This window comes from Plasmodium gonderi (assembly GCF_002157705.1).
Source record: "Plasmodium gonderi DNA, contig: Chr14, whole genome shotgun sequence".
In the NCBI taxonomy this organism is placed as follows: Eukaryota; Apicomplexa; class Aconoidasida; order Haemosporida; family Plasmodiidae; genus Plasmodium; species Plasmodium gonderi.
In genome coordinates, this window is record NW_021628939.1 from 2,244,312 (window position 1) to 2,258,380 (window position 14,069).

The following is a 14,069-nucleotide window of genomic DNA, read 5'->3' on the forward strand; positions in this document are numbered from 1 at the left end:
TAAAATAAATACAATAGTGATAAGGAAAAAACTGTCCATACACTTTTTATTCCCATGGAGGAAACTTAAAGTGCTTGTTTTTTCTTGTCTTTTCCTTTCTTTTCCCTTCTTTTCTTTTCTTTTTTTCAACACAGTAACCATTTACCTGAATTGTTTCACTACAACATTCTTGGGTAACTATTCAAGATGTAAAATAAAATACAAGTTTCACATTTGAGAATATATGTTTGGAAAAAAAAAATTTTAAAAAGGGTAAAAATTAGTTGTTTCATATGGAAAAAAAAGAAAAAAGATATTTCATCACTTAAAAATTGGATGGGGATTCATAACTGGGAGGCATACACACACAAGCACAGAGATGGGCTACACGCACATGCACATATATTGCACAAGCATAATGGTAATACGGTGTAATGACATGTTGGTATGGTAGTGGAGTGTAACCCTGGCACACACGTACGCAGTGCAGAATACAGAACAAGCTATCAAAGCGTTTCACATATAAAATTATTGTTGGTATGACAACACATATCCGCAGCAATATTCATAGCTTTATAGGCTATGTCCTTTGCACTCAAATTTTCCACATCGTATAATGCTCTGGCTGCAGCTATAGCGTATGGGCCCCCTGATCCTGTACCCAACACATTTCCTGAGGGTTCTAAAACATCCCCATTTCCTGTTACTTCTAATAGCACATCTTTGTCGGCTACTATTAATACTGCCTCCAGATGTCGTAAGTATCTGTCCGTTCTCCATAACTTGGCTAATTCGACACAGCTCCTAAGAAGTTGATCTGAATCGTTAAAAAAAAAAAAAAAAAAAAAAAAAAATGGGAGTTAGGATAGAGTTAAGGATTGCGAAAACGCATGTGCAATCCCGTGAATACTCTCACAACTGCGCATATTCTCACAAAGATACTTAAATGGTCACACCATCATAACACCATCACCACGTCATTATTGCACACAAAAATGTTACTTGGATATTCATCAATTTTTGTTTCAAATTTGTCCAACAGGGTAAAGCAGTCAGCCGTTGCCCCGGCAAAACCCATCAAAATGTTGTCTTTCAGTCTTCTTATTTTTTTTGCGTTTCCTTTAACAATCTGATGGGGGAGGAGGAAAGGGAGTGAAAAATGGGGAGCGGATGATACAAAAGAAAAAAAAATAACATCCATGTCCTCATACACATACACACATATCTATATATCCGTGTATGTATCCTGAGAGGTACACAAAACACATGTGATGATGCACAAATGAGGCCATATTTTGTAATTAAAAAAGATAGGGAACGTGAAAATTGGGCAGACGTATATACCATTGTGCCTTGAGAAACCATGCCATCACCAATTAAACACTAAAAGGGAAAAATGGTAACAGGTGTGTGCATAATACCGTTTTAACGTTTTTTCTCCCTTGTAGCGTGTACCAAGGAAATAATAAAAGTGTGCGGGTGGAATCATTTTTTAGCAGTGTTGCATAGATTTTGTTGTTCCATAACTTGCGTATTTCTCCTGGTTTTATAACTTTTTCGTTGTTTTCATTTTTTCGTTATTTTAGTCTTTTTCGCTTTTTTCGTTATTTTAGTCTTTTTCGTTTTTTCGTTTTTTTCACTCTTTATCCAAAGAGTCCTACCACTTCGTTATTCTTCCGTACGCACAATATGGTCGTTCCGTGTCGGGGTGTTAGAAGCCTTTCATTGTGGGAAAAGTAGTTTCTCTGCAGAGGGAAAAAAAAAAAATATATATGATCCTTTAGGAATTTTAAGAGGACGATGCCATATAAGATACAGTACAAATGTGGGGAAAAATAACCACAGAGGGGTTAGCCCAACAGGTGTGAAGATTTGCACATGTTACAAACATATGCCCAGATGCACATTTCAAAATATATGTTATAATATAATCTACCTGAATAGTTCTGTTTATCTTTGTTGGAGACCTAATAAGGGCAGAGAGGTGCCTTACAAACATTTTTTTTTTTTTTCCTCCTCGTTTTTAGCAAATGGATCAAAGGAAAAAAAAAAAAAAAAAAACCCTTGGTGATGTTTAGATGTAATTAATCAGAGAGAGTGGTTATAGATCTTTACGTATCTTCTTTAAAAAAAAAAAAAAAAAAAAAGTTAATAAAATATACACTGGATGTATAACAAAAATTGTGTTTTACCATATCTACATTTGCACATAGAAAAAAATATGCATAATTTCGTTTACAGTTCTGTAAGGAAAACGAATCTTCTTCTCCTTTGCACAATTAGTAGAAAATGGTAACAATAAACAGCCTTTCCCACTTCGAGCAAGGAAAACGAGGGAAAAAAAAAAAAAAAAAAAAAAAACAAAAAAAAAACAATTAAATAGTAAAGCGCTAGCTGGGTGGGTTAACGACATGACTCAAAAAAAAAAAAAAATAAATAAAAATAATAAATAATAATAATAATAAGAAGAAGAAGAAGAAGAAGAAGAAGAAATAAATAAATGAAATAAAGTTAAACGCGTGTATGCACTGTGTACTAATTAAAATGTGTTCGAAAAAAAATAAAAAAAAAAGGCACAATTTCACATGGGATGAGCATATATGTACTAGTAAGCAGGTTCCATTTGTGCATTTAATGCTAAGATGAACATGAACGAAGCGCACCTACGTTCATGCTTGCGTGACAAAGTACGTGTTTCCTCCAATGCCTATTTTAAGGGAATTAATTACAAATCGGGGGCTACAAAAAAAGAAAAAGACCTTGTTTGCAACAGTTGGCGCCTCTCTCTCTCTCTCTCTCTATATATATATATATATATATATATATATATATATACGTGTGGATGTTTTGTGAAAAACAAAAAAACCCTTTCGCTAATAACCAGCGGGAGAAAAAAAATAATTCGTTGGCGTACACTGTTTTATGGGTATGAAAAAGTGGTGTTCATCTGATGACATCTCACTTTTGTTCTTGTAATTTTTTTTAAGCAAAAAGAAAAAGTTGTGTGAAGGATATAAGGTTACCACATTGAAACCTTGTGTAAGTTTGTAACTTGTAACATATCGTTTTTACTGCATATTGGAGTTACGCATGCATGTGCATATCTGTTCATATACACGTGTGCGTGGAAACGATTTAAAAAATTCCCCCAAAGAAGTATTTCACTTGGGGTATTTTTTGTTCATTTATTTTATGCACAGATTGACTCCGGCATAAAATCATGCTCGTGGAGTAATGGGTTTTGTGTGTATAGTTGTCGTGGGTTCGGTTCACTATGGTATGGGAATACACCCCACCACGCTTCACCAAACATCTACAGTGCTAAGGAAAATTTTTTTTTTTTTTTTTTTCCCTCTGTTTAAAGAACTCCAAAGGGAAGAGCTCACAAATATATACAACTTATAATTGTAATCACTGTAATATGGATCATCGTGCAGGTCCAATATATTCCAATCAGATGACACAATTTTTAGGAGGGATGACTCGATATACGTATATATAACGAGTTATATAAATATATATAACTACGACATTTAAAGAAGAAAAAAAAAAAAAGGGGATAGTGAATAGTGTTATGCGGATAATGGGATAGTGAATAGTGTTATGCGGATAATGGGATAGTGAATAATGTTAAGCGGGTGATGGGATAGTGAATAATGTTAAGCGGGTGATGGGATAGTGAACAGTGTTATGCGGATAATGTATATCGGGCTAGATTTCTCGCCCAGAAAACATAGTGGCCATGTGAAGTAGCAAATTTTCATCCGAGTGGGAAAGGGGGCTATTATTATAACTATCTTCAATCACATTAGGTGTGACAAGATCGACAATATTTACCACAACATCATCTTCACATTCATGCAATAAATGTGGGAATTCAATAAAATAAGAAGAGGTATGAAGAAATTGCTTAGTAATGGTTGGTACAAAAAAATCAATTATGTTTTCTCCATATTTCAATGTCTTAACAACATAACAATTGTATATATCCCATAATTTAATACCATCTCTTGCTAGAGTTATCATAATTTCTTTTTTGTTATTAACGTGGCATTTCAATACTTCATTTTTGTGACCTATGAATGCTGTGCATTTTTTAAAGTTTACAAAAGATTCATCATGGTGGTCATCCTTACACGGTACAAATTGTGTAGTTCTATTTTGTCCTTCACTTTGATTTATCTTTCCATTTCGTACTTGTATATAATCCCCATAAATGGAAAGTTTTATATCTTCTTTACTTTCAAGAGGAGTATTTTGGTTTTCATGTAGAGTAGAGGAGTTGATTTTATTTTTTTTTGCAATTTGCATCAAAGGTATACGGAAAATTTTATTTCCCTTGCACAGGTATAAATGTGTATTGAAAGGATCATTTGTGCAAATGTAGGTACAATTTTCAGACTGTGTTTTTAATATATGTATTGGATCCTTTGATTTTAATCCCCAAATGTGTATATTCCCATTCCTTGTTAAGGTTATCAAAGAATAGTATGAACTATACATATTTGGAGTGATTGAAATGATTTGTTTTATGCTTGAATTTATACTATGTTGATAACGTAGCATTGGAATTATTTTTTTTTTTTTTCTGAACAGGTCAGGTAAATTATATACATTTATTATGTTGTCATCACTATATGTATATATAACATTCAGTATTTGATCTATTAATATATCCTTCACAATACCGTAATGAGCTTGAAATGTATTTATTAATAATCCTGAAAGGGATGACCATATGTAAATATTTCCAAATTTATCTCCTCCTAGAATTATTTTTTCATTTTGTGTTACTTTTATCACATTCAACTGTTGTACCCTCACATGTTTTGTGCAAATTGGACTACTTTTCCCACATATATATTTCGACACCATTTTTTTGTTCACACTTAAAACAAGGAAACTTCCATTTTTTAGCATGTACAATTTCTTTTCTTCATCTTTTAAAGTTGTTTCGAATTTCATTTCGCAACGCTCGTTTTCTGCGTTAAGCATCAGGATATCCTGGTTTTCGTAAAGCACGATAAGTTTCACTTGCTCCATTTTGTCCTTTGCAGAGTGGGAGCTGGCAAATGGGAGTTGGTGCGTGATCGGTTGGTGCAAAAATCAGCTGATACGACAGGCACTGTGCAAACGAAATTGTAGCTGAGACTGTGGTTGCAACGTAGATGCGGTTTGGCTTGTTATCCCCTTGTAATGTGACTTATCCAGTTTTCTTCCCAAATGAGATAGATCTAGATGTACAAAATTTCGTAGGTTAACACCTATCTTCCTTTTTTTTTTTTTTTTTTTTTTTTTTTTTTCTCTCATGTCCACAAAAAAAGCTCATTGTGAAAAAAAAAAAATTAGCTTCAGTTTTTCAGTCATTGTTCTTCAACACTTCACTCATGCGTAACCTGATGTGCATTTGATACTTGGGCAATACTTGGTTGACATGAAGGCAATACTTAACTGGAACGCAGTTCATACATAGTTGATAATAAGGTAATGTAAAAAACCCCCTGACCACTTCGTGCGAAAGTCGTCGCTCACAAGATAGGGGAGAGTAAATATTTCGGAACATTCTATGTAACTTGTAGAAACGAAGTTTACAAAAAAGGACTCAATTTTGCATTTCATCCATTTCATCATTTCATCTTTTCATCATTTCATCTTTTTACCATTTCATCTTTTCACCATTTCATCATTTCATCTTTTCACCATTTCATCTTTTCACCATTTCATCTTTTCACCATTTCATCTTTTCACCATTTCATTATTTCATCTTTTCATCATTTCATATTTTCACCTTTTCACCACTTCATTTTTTTATTTTATTTTTTTTTTTTTTGTTGTGTTGTCCCCCATAGAAAAATGGATGAGTTACAAGTCGGGAGAGAGAGACGTATAATAATATTACATGAACATAATTCATGTATACACATATAAATATATATATTTATATATATTTTTTTATAAAAACAAGCATGCGTTTGTAGCCCTTTGTTAGTGCACCATCCTCAATGATCCCTCGTACTGCATATCACTTTTTTTTTTTTTTCCAAAACATATATACATTTATAACGGCATTTCGAGATCATTTACTTTTGCCATCCGCTGAATATCACTTGTTCTTCCTCCAGAGTGGATCCTTGTGATGGCCAATTCAGGCAACAGAAAAACCATAATAAAATTACGCTCTCTTCCTTTTATTTTTATTTTATTATTATTACTGTTATTCCTACTGCGACTGCCATTGCTATTATTTAATTTTTTTACATATTAAGAAAACTGCAACAGCGCGTCTCATGTTGTGAAGATAATGACTCTTAAAATTTATTTTAAAATAAAACAAGAAATTATTTTTACGTTATATTTTTACGCTCTATTTTTTTGCTCCATTTTTATGCTCCATTTTTATGCTCTATTTTCACGCTCTATTTTTATGCTCCATTTTTATGTCATATTTTTATCTCATATTTTTACTTATTTTTTTGCTTCTTGTCCCTTTAAGAAAAGACAATCATAAGCATGCAATATTTTAAATATTCATCTTGAACTAGTCGTATAGCACACAAGACGGATAAAAACTATTCGTTCCCATTCCCCCAAAGCTCACAGCATGTTCTATTTTTCTATAAAATAACCAAAAAAGTGTAGCATGTTCTCTTTCAAATTAAAAACTATAGAATTGTGGGCTATATTATGTTCCCTTCACGTTCCCTTTACGATATGTGTGAAAAGATTGATGTCAGAACAAATGGGACAAGCATTTTGAGAACAAATAAAATAGAATGTTCTTAACCATTTTTACATGACAACTAAATAATTTGTAGATCTACACACATTTGAACAGAAATCCATGTGGTGTTTTTTGCAAAAATTTAGCAAGACATGGCTTCTCATGTATCGATTTAATATTGCGCTCAAAATAAATGACGATAACAGGGTATCGACAAAACTGCTGTGTGAATGGTGTACTAAAGGTGGTACAACAAAATATAGTTAAGTACATCCATGCGGAAGGGGAAAACACATAGTATGTACATATACTGTATGTATGTAAGTATGCATGTAAGCATGCATGTATATATCAGAAAATAAAAAATAATTGAGAATACGCATGCACGTCCGAGCTAGCCAAATTGTCACCCTTTAGAAAAAAAAAAAAAAAAAAATAATGAACAGCACCAGACTGCGTCATATTGAAAATGCGTTAAACAGTTTCAATTTCATGTCTCCCTTGGACATCTACATGCGATTGTACTTCAAAAGCAATAACATTAAAAACAGAGACAAGCCATATATTTCTGAACACGTGTACAACATTATAAAGAACAAAACCCTCCTGTTGTATTTGTCTTCTCCCTCGGCATTATACACTAACATAATCAAGACATATTTTTCTTCAGACAAGTAGGTCTATCAAGTGGGGTTGCCAAAGAAATGGCTGTGTAGTTCCCTACTTGGCGCAATTTTATCGTGTGCATCCGTTTGTTTTGTATCTTCCCGTTGAATATTCTCATGTTTTGTATCCCCCCCTTTTTGTATATTCCTCTGTCTCTCCGTCCCCAGTTTTGTACTCTCCTATTGCACATGTGCATACTGCTCACCCATTTGCTACAGATGGAAATACGAGATGAACAACGAGAAAATACCTGCACACATCAGGTACTCGTTCCCCAAAGAATTGTACGAGCAGCTAGTTAACTGCTATGGAGAAAAGAGAAGCCTTACTCTGATGTCCATTTTAAACGAAAAAGCACCTGTTTTTTTAAGAGTAAATACGAACAAAATATCTAGAAACGAATTATTTAAAGTGTTATTGAGCAAAGGTGTATCAGTTGAAAAGTGTGTAAATTCTGCACAAGGATTACTATTAACAAAAAACCAAATACTGAAAAATAACCATGAATACAAGAAAGGATATTTTGAAATACAAGATGAAGCAAGCCAAATTGTTAGCTCAAAAATACCTGTACAGCCAGGTGATAAAGTGTTAGATTATTGTGCTGGGTCAGGTGGAAAAACTTTGGCTTTTTCAGTAATGATGGAAAATACAGGAAAAGTATATTTACATGACGTACGAGATAAAATGCTCTCACAAGCAAAAATACGATTAAGAAGAGCTGGAATTCAGAATTATATTCTTTTAAATTCAAATCATATTTTATTAAAAAAATTATTTGGTTACATGGATATTGTAGTTGTTGATGCACCTTGCACAGGGACAGGTGCTTTAAGGAGAAACCCAGAAATGAAATATAAATATACGAACAATAAACTATATGAATATGTAAATTTGCAGAGGCAAATTTTTGAAAAAGCTCTACTATATCTTAAAAAAAGTGGAAAAATTGTGTACATAACTTGCAGCATTCTAGATGCCGAAAATGTTCATCAAGCCAAATACTTCTGTGAAAAACATAACTTATACCTCTCCGAGCCACCATTTCATTCCTTGCCTCAATCCAAATCCATGGATGGTTTTTTCTTGGCCATTTTTGAAAGGAGGGAATGAAGAACGATGTTGATCTCACTTGAACCAGCATCAGAAGGCGCTACACAAAAACTTTTGTTGGGTGCCATATTCCCATGCGGCATGATCTAAATATACAGTTATATTAATACACCGTTGTTATTTCCTTTCCTATGCTCCTCTCCCTTATTTTAATTTTTATGTGTACCCTTCCTGTATATGCATGGTGTGTGTGAAATTTCGACATTGTGACATTGTTGCGAAAAGGGAATGATTTGTTTTTGTATCCATTTTATGAAATTAAAAGGGAGGCAGAGAAAAGAAAAGGAAGGAAGGGCTCAATAAGAGTTCATGCACATGCATGTTTCGTTTCTCCATTGGTTCTTCAGCTTTATGCCATACACATATTACATGTGTGCATAATCACATGCACAAAAATATTCACAAGCATATGTAAACGAATGTCTACAAATATAAACTTTTGAGCACAACTGTGAGCATACGTAGACACAAGTCTGTAGGTGTGTGGAACCTACCTTTGCCGCTTAAGCACTTTAAAAAAAAATGAGCAAGCACAAATATGTTTCCCTTGGAATTGGAAGGAACTCACAGATAGTTATGTTTATAAAAATGATGTGTATGACATAGGCACCACAATTGGGTATGGACAAACTTTCCAGGAGTCATTCTCATCCTATCCCCTTGCCCTCATAATATATATAACTTTTGTTTATTATTATTTTATTTTATTTAATTAATTATTATTATTTTATTTTTTTTCTTTCTTTTTCGGTAATTATATCTTCATACAGTTGCACTTAAAGCATGTTGCTCTTTCATACTTTATAATAGCGAAGTAATTTTTACCCACAAAATAAACACACATATGATTTACATTTGTCAAGAGTCAGTGATGTGGAATCTGGTTTCAGGATTCCGGGAAGTGTGTTATTTTTTTTTTTTTTTTTTTTTACGCAGGGGAGGAGGACGTGTCTGATTTGTACAATAATATATATAGAGGTTATATATATATATATATATACCTATTTTCGGTATATTATATTTTTGTTGAGCTATGGATAAGTTGGATGGAGGCAAAAAGATGTGTATTGTGAAAAGAAAAAAAAAAAAAAAATTAAAAAAAATATGCATATGCATATACATATACACATTTGTGGCAACACATTTCACCTTGGAAAAGAAATTGCTACGAGTTAATTTCCGGCCAAGCCGTATTTACTTGAGTTTTTTTCTTTTTTTTGAGTGCATATGAAACACTTTATGGCAACTACATATATATGTGTGTATGTATGCATTCATGTATGTATGCTTTCACGTATGTATGCTTTCACGTATGTATTTTTTTACAAAACATTTGAACTTTTTTATTTACACATAAAACATATAACTGTTTCTGTTACCCTAGGAAAACACATTTTTTTCTGTTATGTGAGGTTTTAACACGAACAATTCATTTCTCTTTTCCGCTCCTCCACACGTTTCAGTGATTATTATATTTTCGCGCATTTGCAATCCGTGCATGCGTTACAAAAAACATAATATGCGCATGCCACATTTCCATACTGACTTCACATATATACAAAAAAACTTTACATATTTTTGCAAATCCATTTGACAAATCTTTGTTCGTTCTTAATCGGGACCTTTTCATGATTTCAGTTTCGGTTATTTATTATTTTACCACAGGTTATTGTGAATGCATCTTTTTTTTTTTTTTAAAATGACATGTGTCGAAAGAGGCATAAAAAATTGCACTAAAAAGGAAGCACAGCAAAAATAAAACTATAACCGATAAATTAACACAAAGGAGCACCTCCAAATGGCTTCAAGCAAAACGTAATTTCTTTTCTTTGCTTTCCTTTTCCCCCCTCATTTCTTTCAACACCTGTTAACCAAAGGGCAAGCACGTAATTGTGATTATTTAAACGGACGCAATTCCTTGCAAGTGAGCCAAAGTACGAAAGCCGTAAAACTGCAAAAATCGCAAAACGGCAAAACGGCAAAACGGCAAAACCGCGAAACAGCAAAACGGCAAAACCGCGAAACAGCAAAACGGCAAAACCGCGAAACAGCAAAACGGCAAAACCGCGAAACAGCAAAACGGCAAAACCGCGAATCAGCAAAACGGCAAAACCGCGAATCAGCAAAACGGCAAAAATCGTAAAAACTTTTTTATTACTTTTTCACCATGTTACTTGGATGTTTTTATATCCGTTCGTGGTTTTGTATATAATACATACTTATAAACATACAAATCCATAGCACATGAACATGTGCATGTGTATATTGTATATTTTCATAGAAACTCATTATATAGAATTTCCCCCCTACCCCCCCCCCCCCTTGAGCGTCCGCATAATGCTTTCGTGGTGCTTGAACAAAAAATCTGCTGCATCATACGGTCGCAAAAAGAGTGAAAAATGGCCATTCAGTAGATTTTTGAAAAAATGATGTGATTACTGACATGCATTGAAAATAGGCACATAAAATACGCATATGTAAATATATTTATATGTACATTCACTCATTCATGAACTTGTATGCATGAGTTTTTTTTTTTTTTTTTTTCTTTTTTCCCTAGAAGTTTCCCCAGTTGTATGCATATAATATAACCTTTTCTTTTTTTCTCATTCTTTTTTTTTTTTTGAATCTCTTTTTTTCCCCTTTTTTTTTTTCTGCGCTTCATGCGAATTCTACCCCTTCACCCCCTTTACGAATAAATGCCTTAAGTTTCCCCACCTGTCCGTTCATACAAAACGTTTTTTAATCAGCCTAAGATCATCCCCTAGAAGTAGTACCTTTAGGGTAAAAACTTGTTGCAGAACAGAACAGAACAAAACAAAAAAAAAAAAAAAAAGGGGGAGGCTGGGTAGTATACCACCATTCAAAAGTGTATTTCAAAATCGAATCGCTAAAATTTCATAAAATTTGTCAAGATGAACGAATTAGTTGTGTTTGATACGAATCATTTGAAGTCTATAAATGATTGTGAGCTTGACTATTACAGTAAGAAATTGGCCACATGTTCAAGTGATAATACAGTAAAAATATTCGATGTGAGTCTTTCAAAAGAACCAGTATGTATTGCAGAAATGAGGGATCACAGTTCAGCTGTTTGGAAAGTATGTTGGTCCCATCCAAAATACGGGAGTTTGTTAGCTAGCTGTTCCTATGACAAGAGTATAATAATATATAAAGAAGTATATATGAATAAATATGATATGATATACATAAATAATGATCATAAAAGTAGCGTAAACTATATAGAATGGTCTCCTCATGAATACGGATTACATCTAGGATGTGCATGTTCAGATGGACAAATGAGCATAATATCTTACAATTTAACAAAAGGAACAAACGAAGAAGGATACTGGAATAAGTACAGTGTTAAGGCACACCTGAATGGAACATCTTGTTTAAGTTGGGAAAAGACATATAATAATTATCAATCGTTAAGTAATAATAAACATTTAAATGAAGGGACGAGTGCAGGAAGTGGTGGTGGTGGAGATCAGATAAACTTATTCAGATTGGCATCTGGTGGCTATGATAATCAAGTCATTATATGGATGTTTGATAATAATACAAAAGAATTTCATAAAATTTATCAAATGAACGACAAACCACATAAATCAGCTATTAAAGATATTGCATGGAAACCTAATATAAATAATTCTACCAATATAATTGCATCATGTTCAGATGAAAAAATTGTTATACTATGGGTAGAAGATGCAAGTAATAATCAATGGAAAAATGGACAAATCATAAAAGTACAACATAAAATTAGTAAAATAAGTTGGTCTCCTAATGGAACCATATTAGCTGTTGCGTGCACTGATGAGAATGCTTATTTATTTAGGGAAGGGATGGATGGTCAGTGGGAGGAAATATGTAATTTAGCTGATAATGAAAAAATGCAGGCACAAATGGAGGCTCAAATGGAGGAAAAAAATGATTTTAGTGAGAAAAATATTGATACTATTACTAATGGAAATGTTAATGGAGCTATGTCATCAGACCCTATGGGAAATCATCCAACGAATCCAATGGATGCATATAACAGCAGCTATAACAATAATCCAGGTATGAATAATGAAAACCCAAATGTGCTAAACGCTTCTACAGCTTACTTGAACTATAAACCCTTCTCAAATAACACTGGGAATAATGCAATTCCTCCACCCAATATGAATATAAATAATTCCATGATGATGCAAGGTAATATGAATGCTTTACAATCAAATAACAACAACAGTCACCCCTATGGCCAAGGCCCACCCCCTCCTATGAAAATTAACACTACCATGAATCAGCAAAGTCATCCGAATCAACAGAATCAGCAGAATCAGCAAAGTCATCCGAATCAGCAGAATCACCCGAATCACCCGAATCAACAAAACGTGACGCCGAATTATTTGATGACTCCAAATAAGAAACCAGTTGCTCCACCTGGCACAACAAATGTTAGTCATTATTCCATGAGTAGTAACACCCCTGTTGGTACAGCTTCACATTTGCCTCCACCACCACCCCCGGTTTCACATGAACAGGGTACTGCCACCTCCTATAGTGGTTTGAATTATGCTCCACCACATGTCTCAAATCAACAAGGGGTTACTGCACCTCAATTTCCTCCCACCACACCTCCTACGAATATGCCTGGGGGGGGTTCATATATGAGCAATAAACAGAGTATGCATGTCCCTCCCCCTGGACCAGCACAACAGCAACAGCAGCAACCAGCGTCATTTTCCCACGTCAGCACAAATCCGATGAACTTTGGAAAGCCTACCAGTACAATACCACCTTCGCAATTTCAGGGAATAAATACGAACAAAACAAATTTTAGCACGCAACAAATTTCTCCTCCTCCACCACCACCCCCTCCTCCATTCGGTTCAACATCCCTTCAACATGGATCAAATATTGTAAAAGGAATGAACAAAACAAATGCCTTTTCAAATTGTAATTCAAATATGATGGCTCAACCTGATTCCACACCACCAATGACCACTAACCAACCACCTATTCCACCTATGAAAAATATAAACTCTCCAAGTAACTATGCGCAGATGACTTATAACCATCCACCACCACCACCTCCAAACATGATGGGGGGAAATGATTTGAATGCAAATCAAACCAACAATATGCAATATGGGGCGTATCCGAATTATAGTCACCCGCAATAAGAGAGATACATCAGGTGTGCGTGTCTGTATAAGTCTGTCTGTCTGTCTGCCTTGGTGAGATGGGTTTCCCTACATAAATGAGATTCCAAAATGTGGAGGATGTGCCGAAAAACCCACACATAGGAAAGGGGGGGGGTATGCCAATATGTAACGAAAAAAGAAAAAAAAAAAAAAAAAATCATAAAGAATAAAGAATAAATTTATGAGCTAAACAAAAAGGGGAAAACAAAATGATGACCCTAATGAGAGGAACAACAAGACGAAAAAGACTTGTTCTTGAAAAGAAAAAAAAAAAAAAAAAAAAAGGCATCTCTCCTTTTTCCTGACTATATATATATATATATATATATATATATATATAATATGACCCCCATCCGTACTTTGCATTTTTTAAGCAATTGTTAATTCTGCCC

The 14,069-nt window shown here is 33.9% G+C and overlaps 4 protein-coding genes across 4 annotated transcripts; 2 read left to right on the forward strand and 2 right to left on the reverse strand.

Moving 5' to 3' along the window:
* Positions 1–485: 485 nt before the first annotated feature.
* PGO_144780 (ATP-dependent protease subunit ClpQ) lies at positions 486–1,978 on the reverse strand (the record flags this gene model as incomplete). The annotated part of the gene is made up of 5 exons (XM_028690468.1): positions 486–796; positions 982–1,108; positions 1,324–1,362; positions 1,641–1,724; positions 1,916–1,978. The coding sequence occupies 5 exons, from the start codon at positions 1,976–1,978 to the stop codon at positions 486–488; spliced, it is 624 nt and encodes a 207-aa protein (XP_028546269.1).
* A 1,712-nt stretch (positions 1,979–3,690) lies between these two features.
* PGO_144790 (hypothetical protein, conserved) lies at positions 3,691–5,022 on the reverse strand (the record flags this gene model as incomplete). The annotated part of the gene is made up of 1 exon (XM_028690469.1): positions 3,691–5,022. One exon carries the CDS (start codon positions 5,020–5,022, stop codon positions 3,691–3,693), a length of 1,332 nt encoding a protein of 443 aa, XP_028546270.1.
* Positions 5,023–7,138: 2,116 nt separating this feature from the next.
* Positions 7,139–8,479, forward strand: PGO_144800 (sun-family protein; the record flags this gene model as incomplete). The annotated part of the gene is made up of 2 exons (XM_028690470.1): positions 7,139–7,374; positions 7,585–8,479. The coding sequence occupies 2 exons, from the start codon at positions 7,139–7,141 to the stop codon at positions 8,477–8,479; spliced, it is 1,131 nt and encodes a 376-aa protein (XP_028546271.1).
* A 2,915-nt stretch (positions 8,480–11,394) lies between these two features.
* On the forward strand, positions 11,395–13,656 carry PGO_144810 (protein transport protein SEC13; the record flags this gene model as incomplete). Its single annotated transcript, XM_028690471.1, has 1 exon — positions 11,395–13,656. The coding sequence occupies one exon, from the start codon at positions 11,395–11,397 to the stop codon at positions 13,654–13,656; it is 2,262 nt and encodes a 753-aa protein (XP_028546272.1).
* Positions 13,657–14,069: the final 413 nt, after the last annotated feature.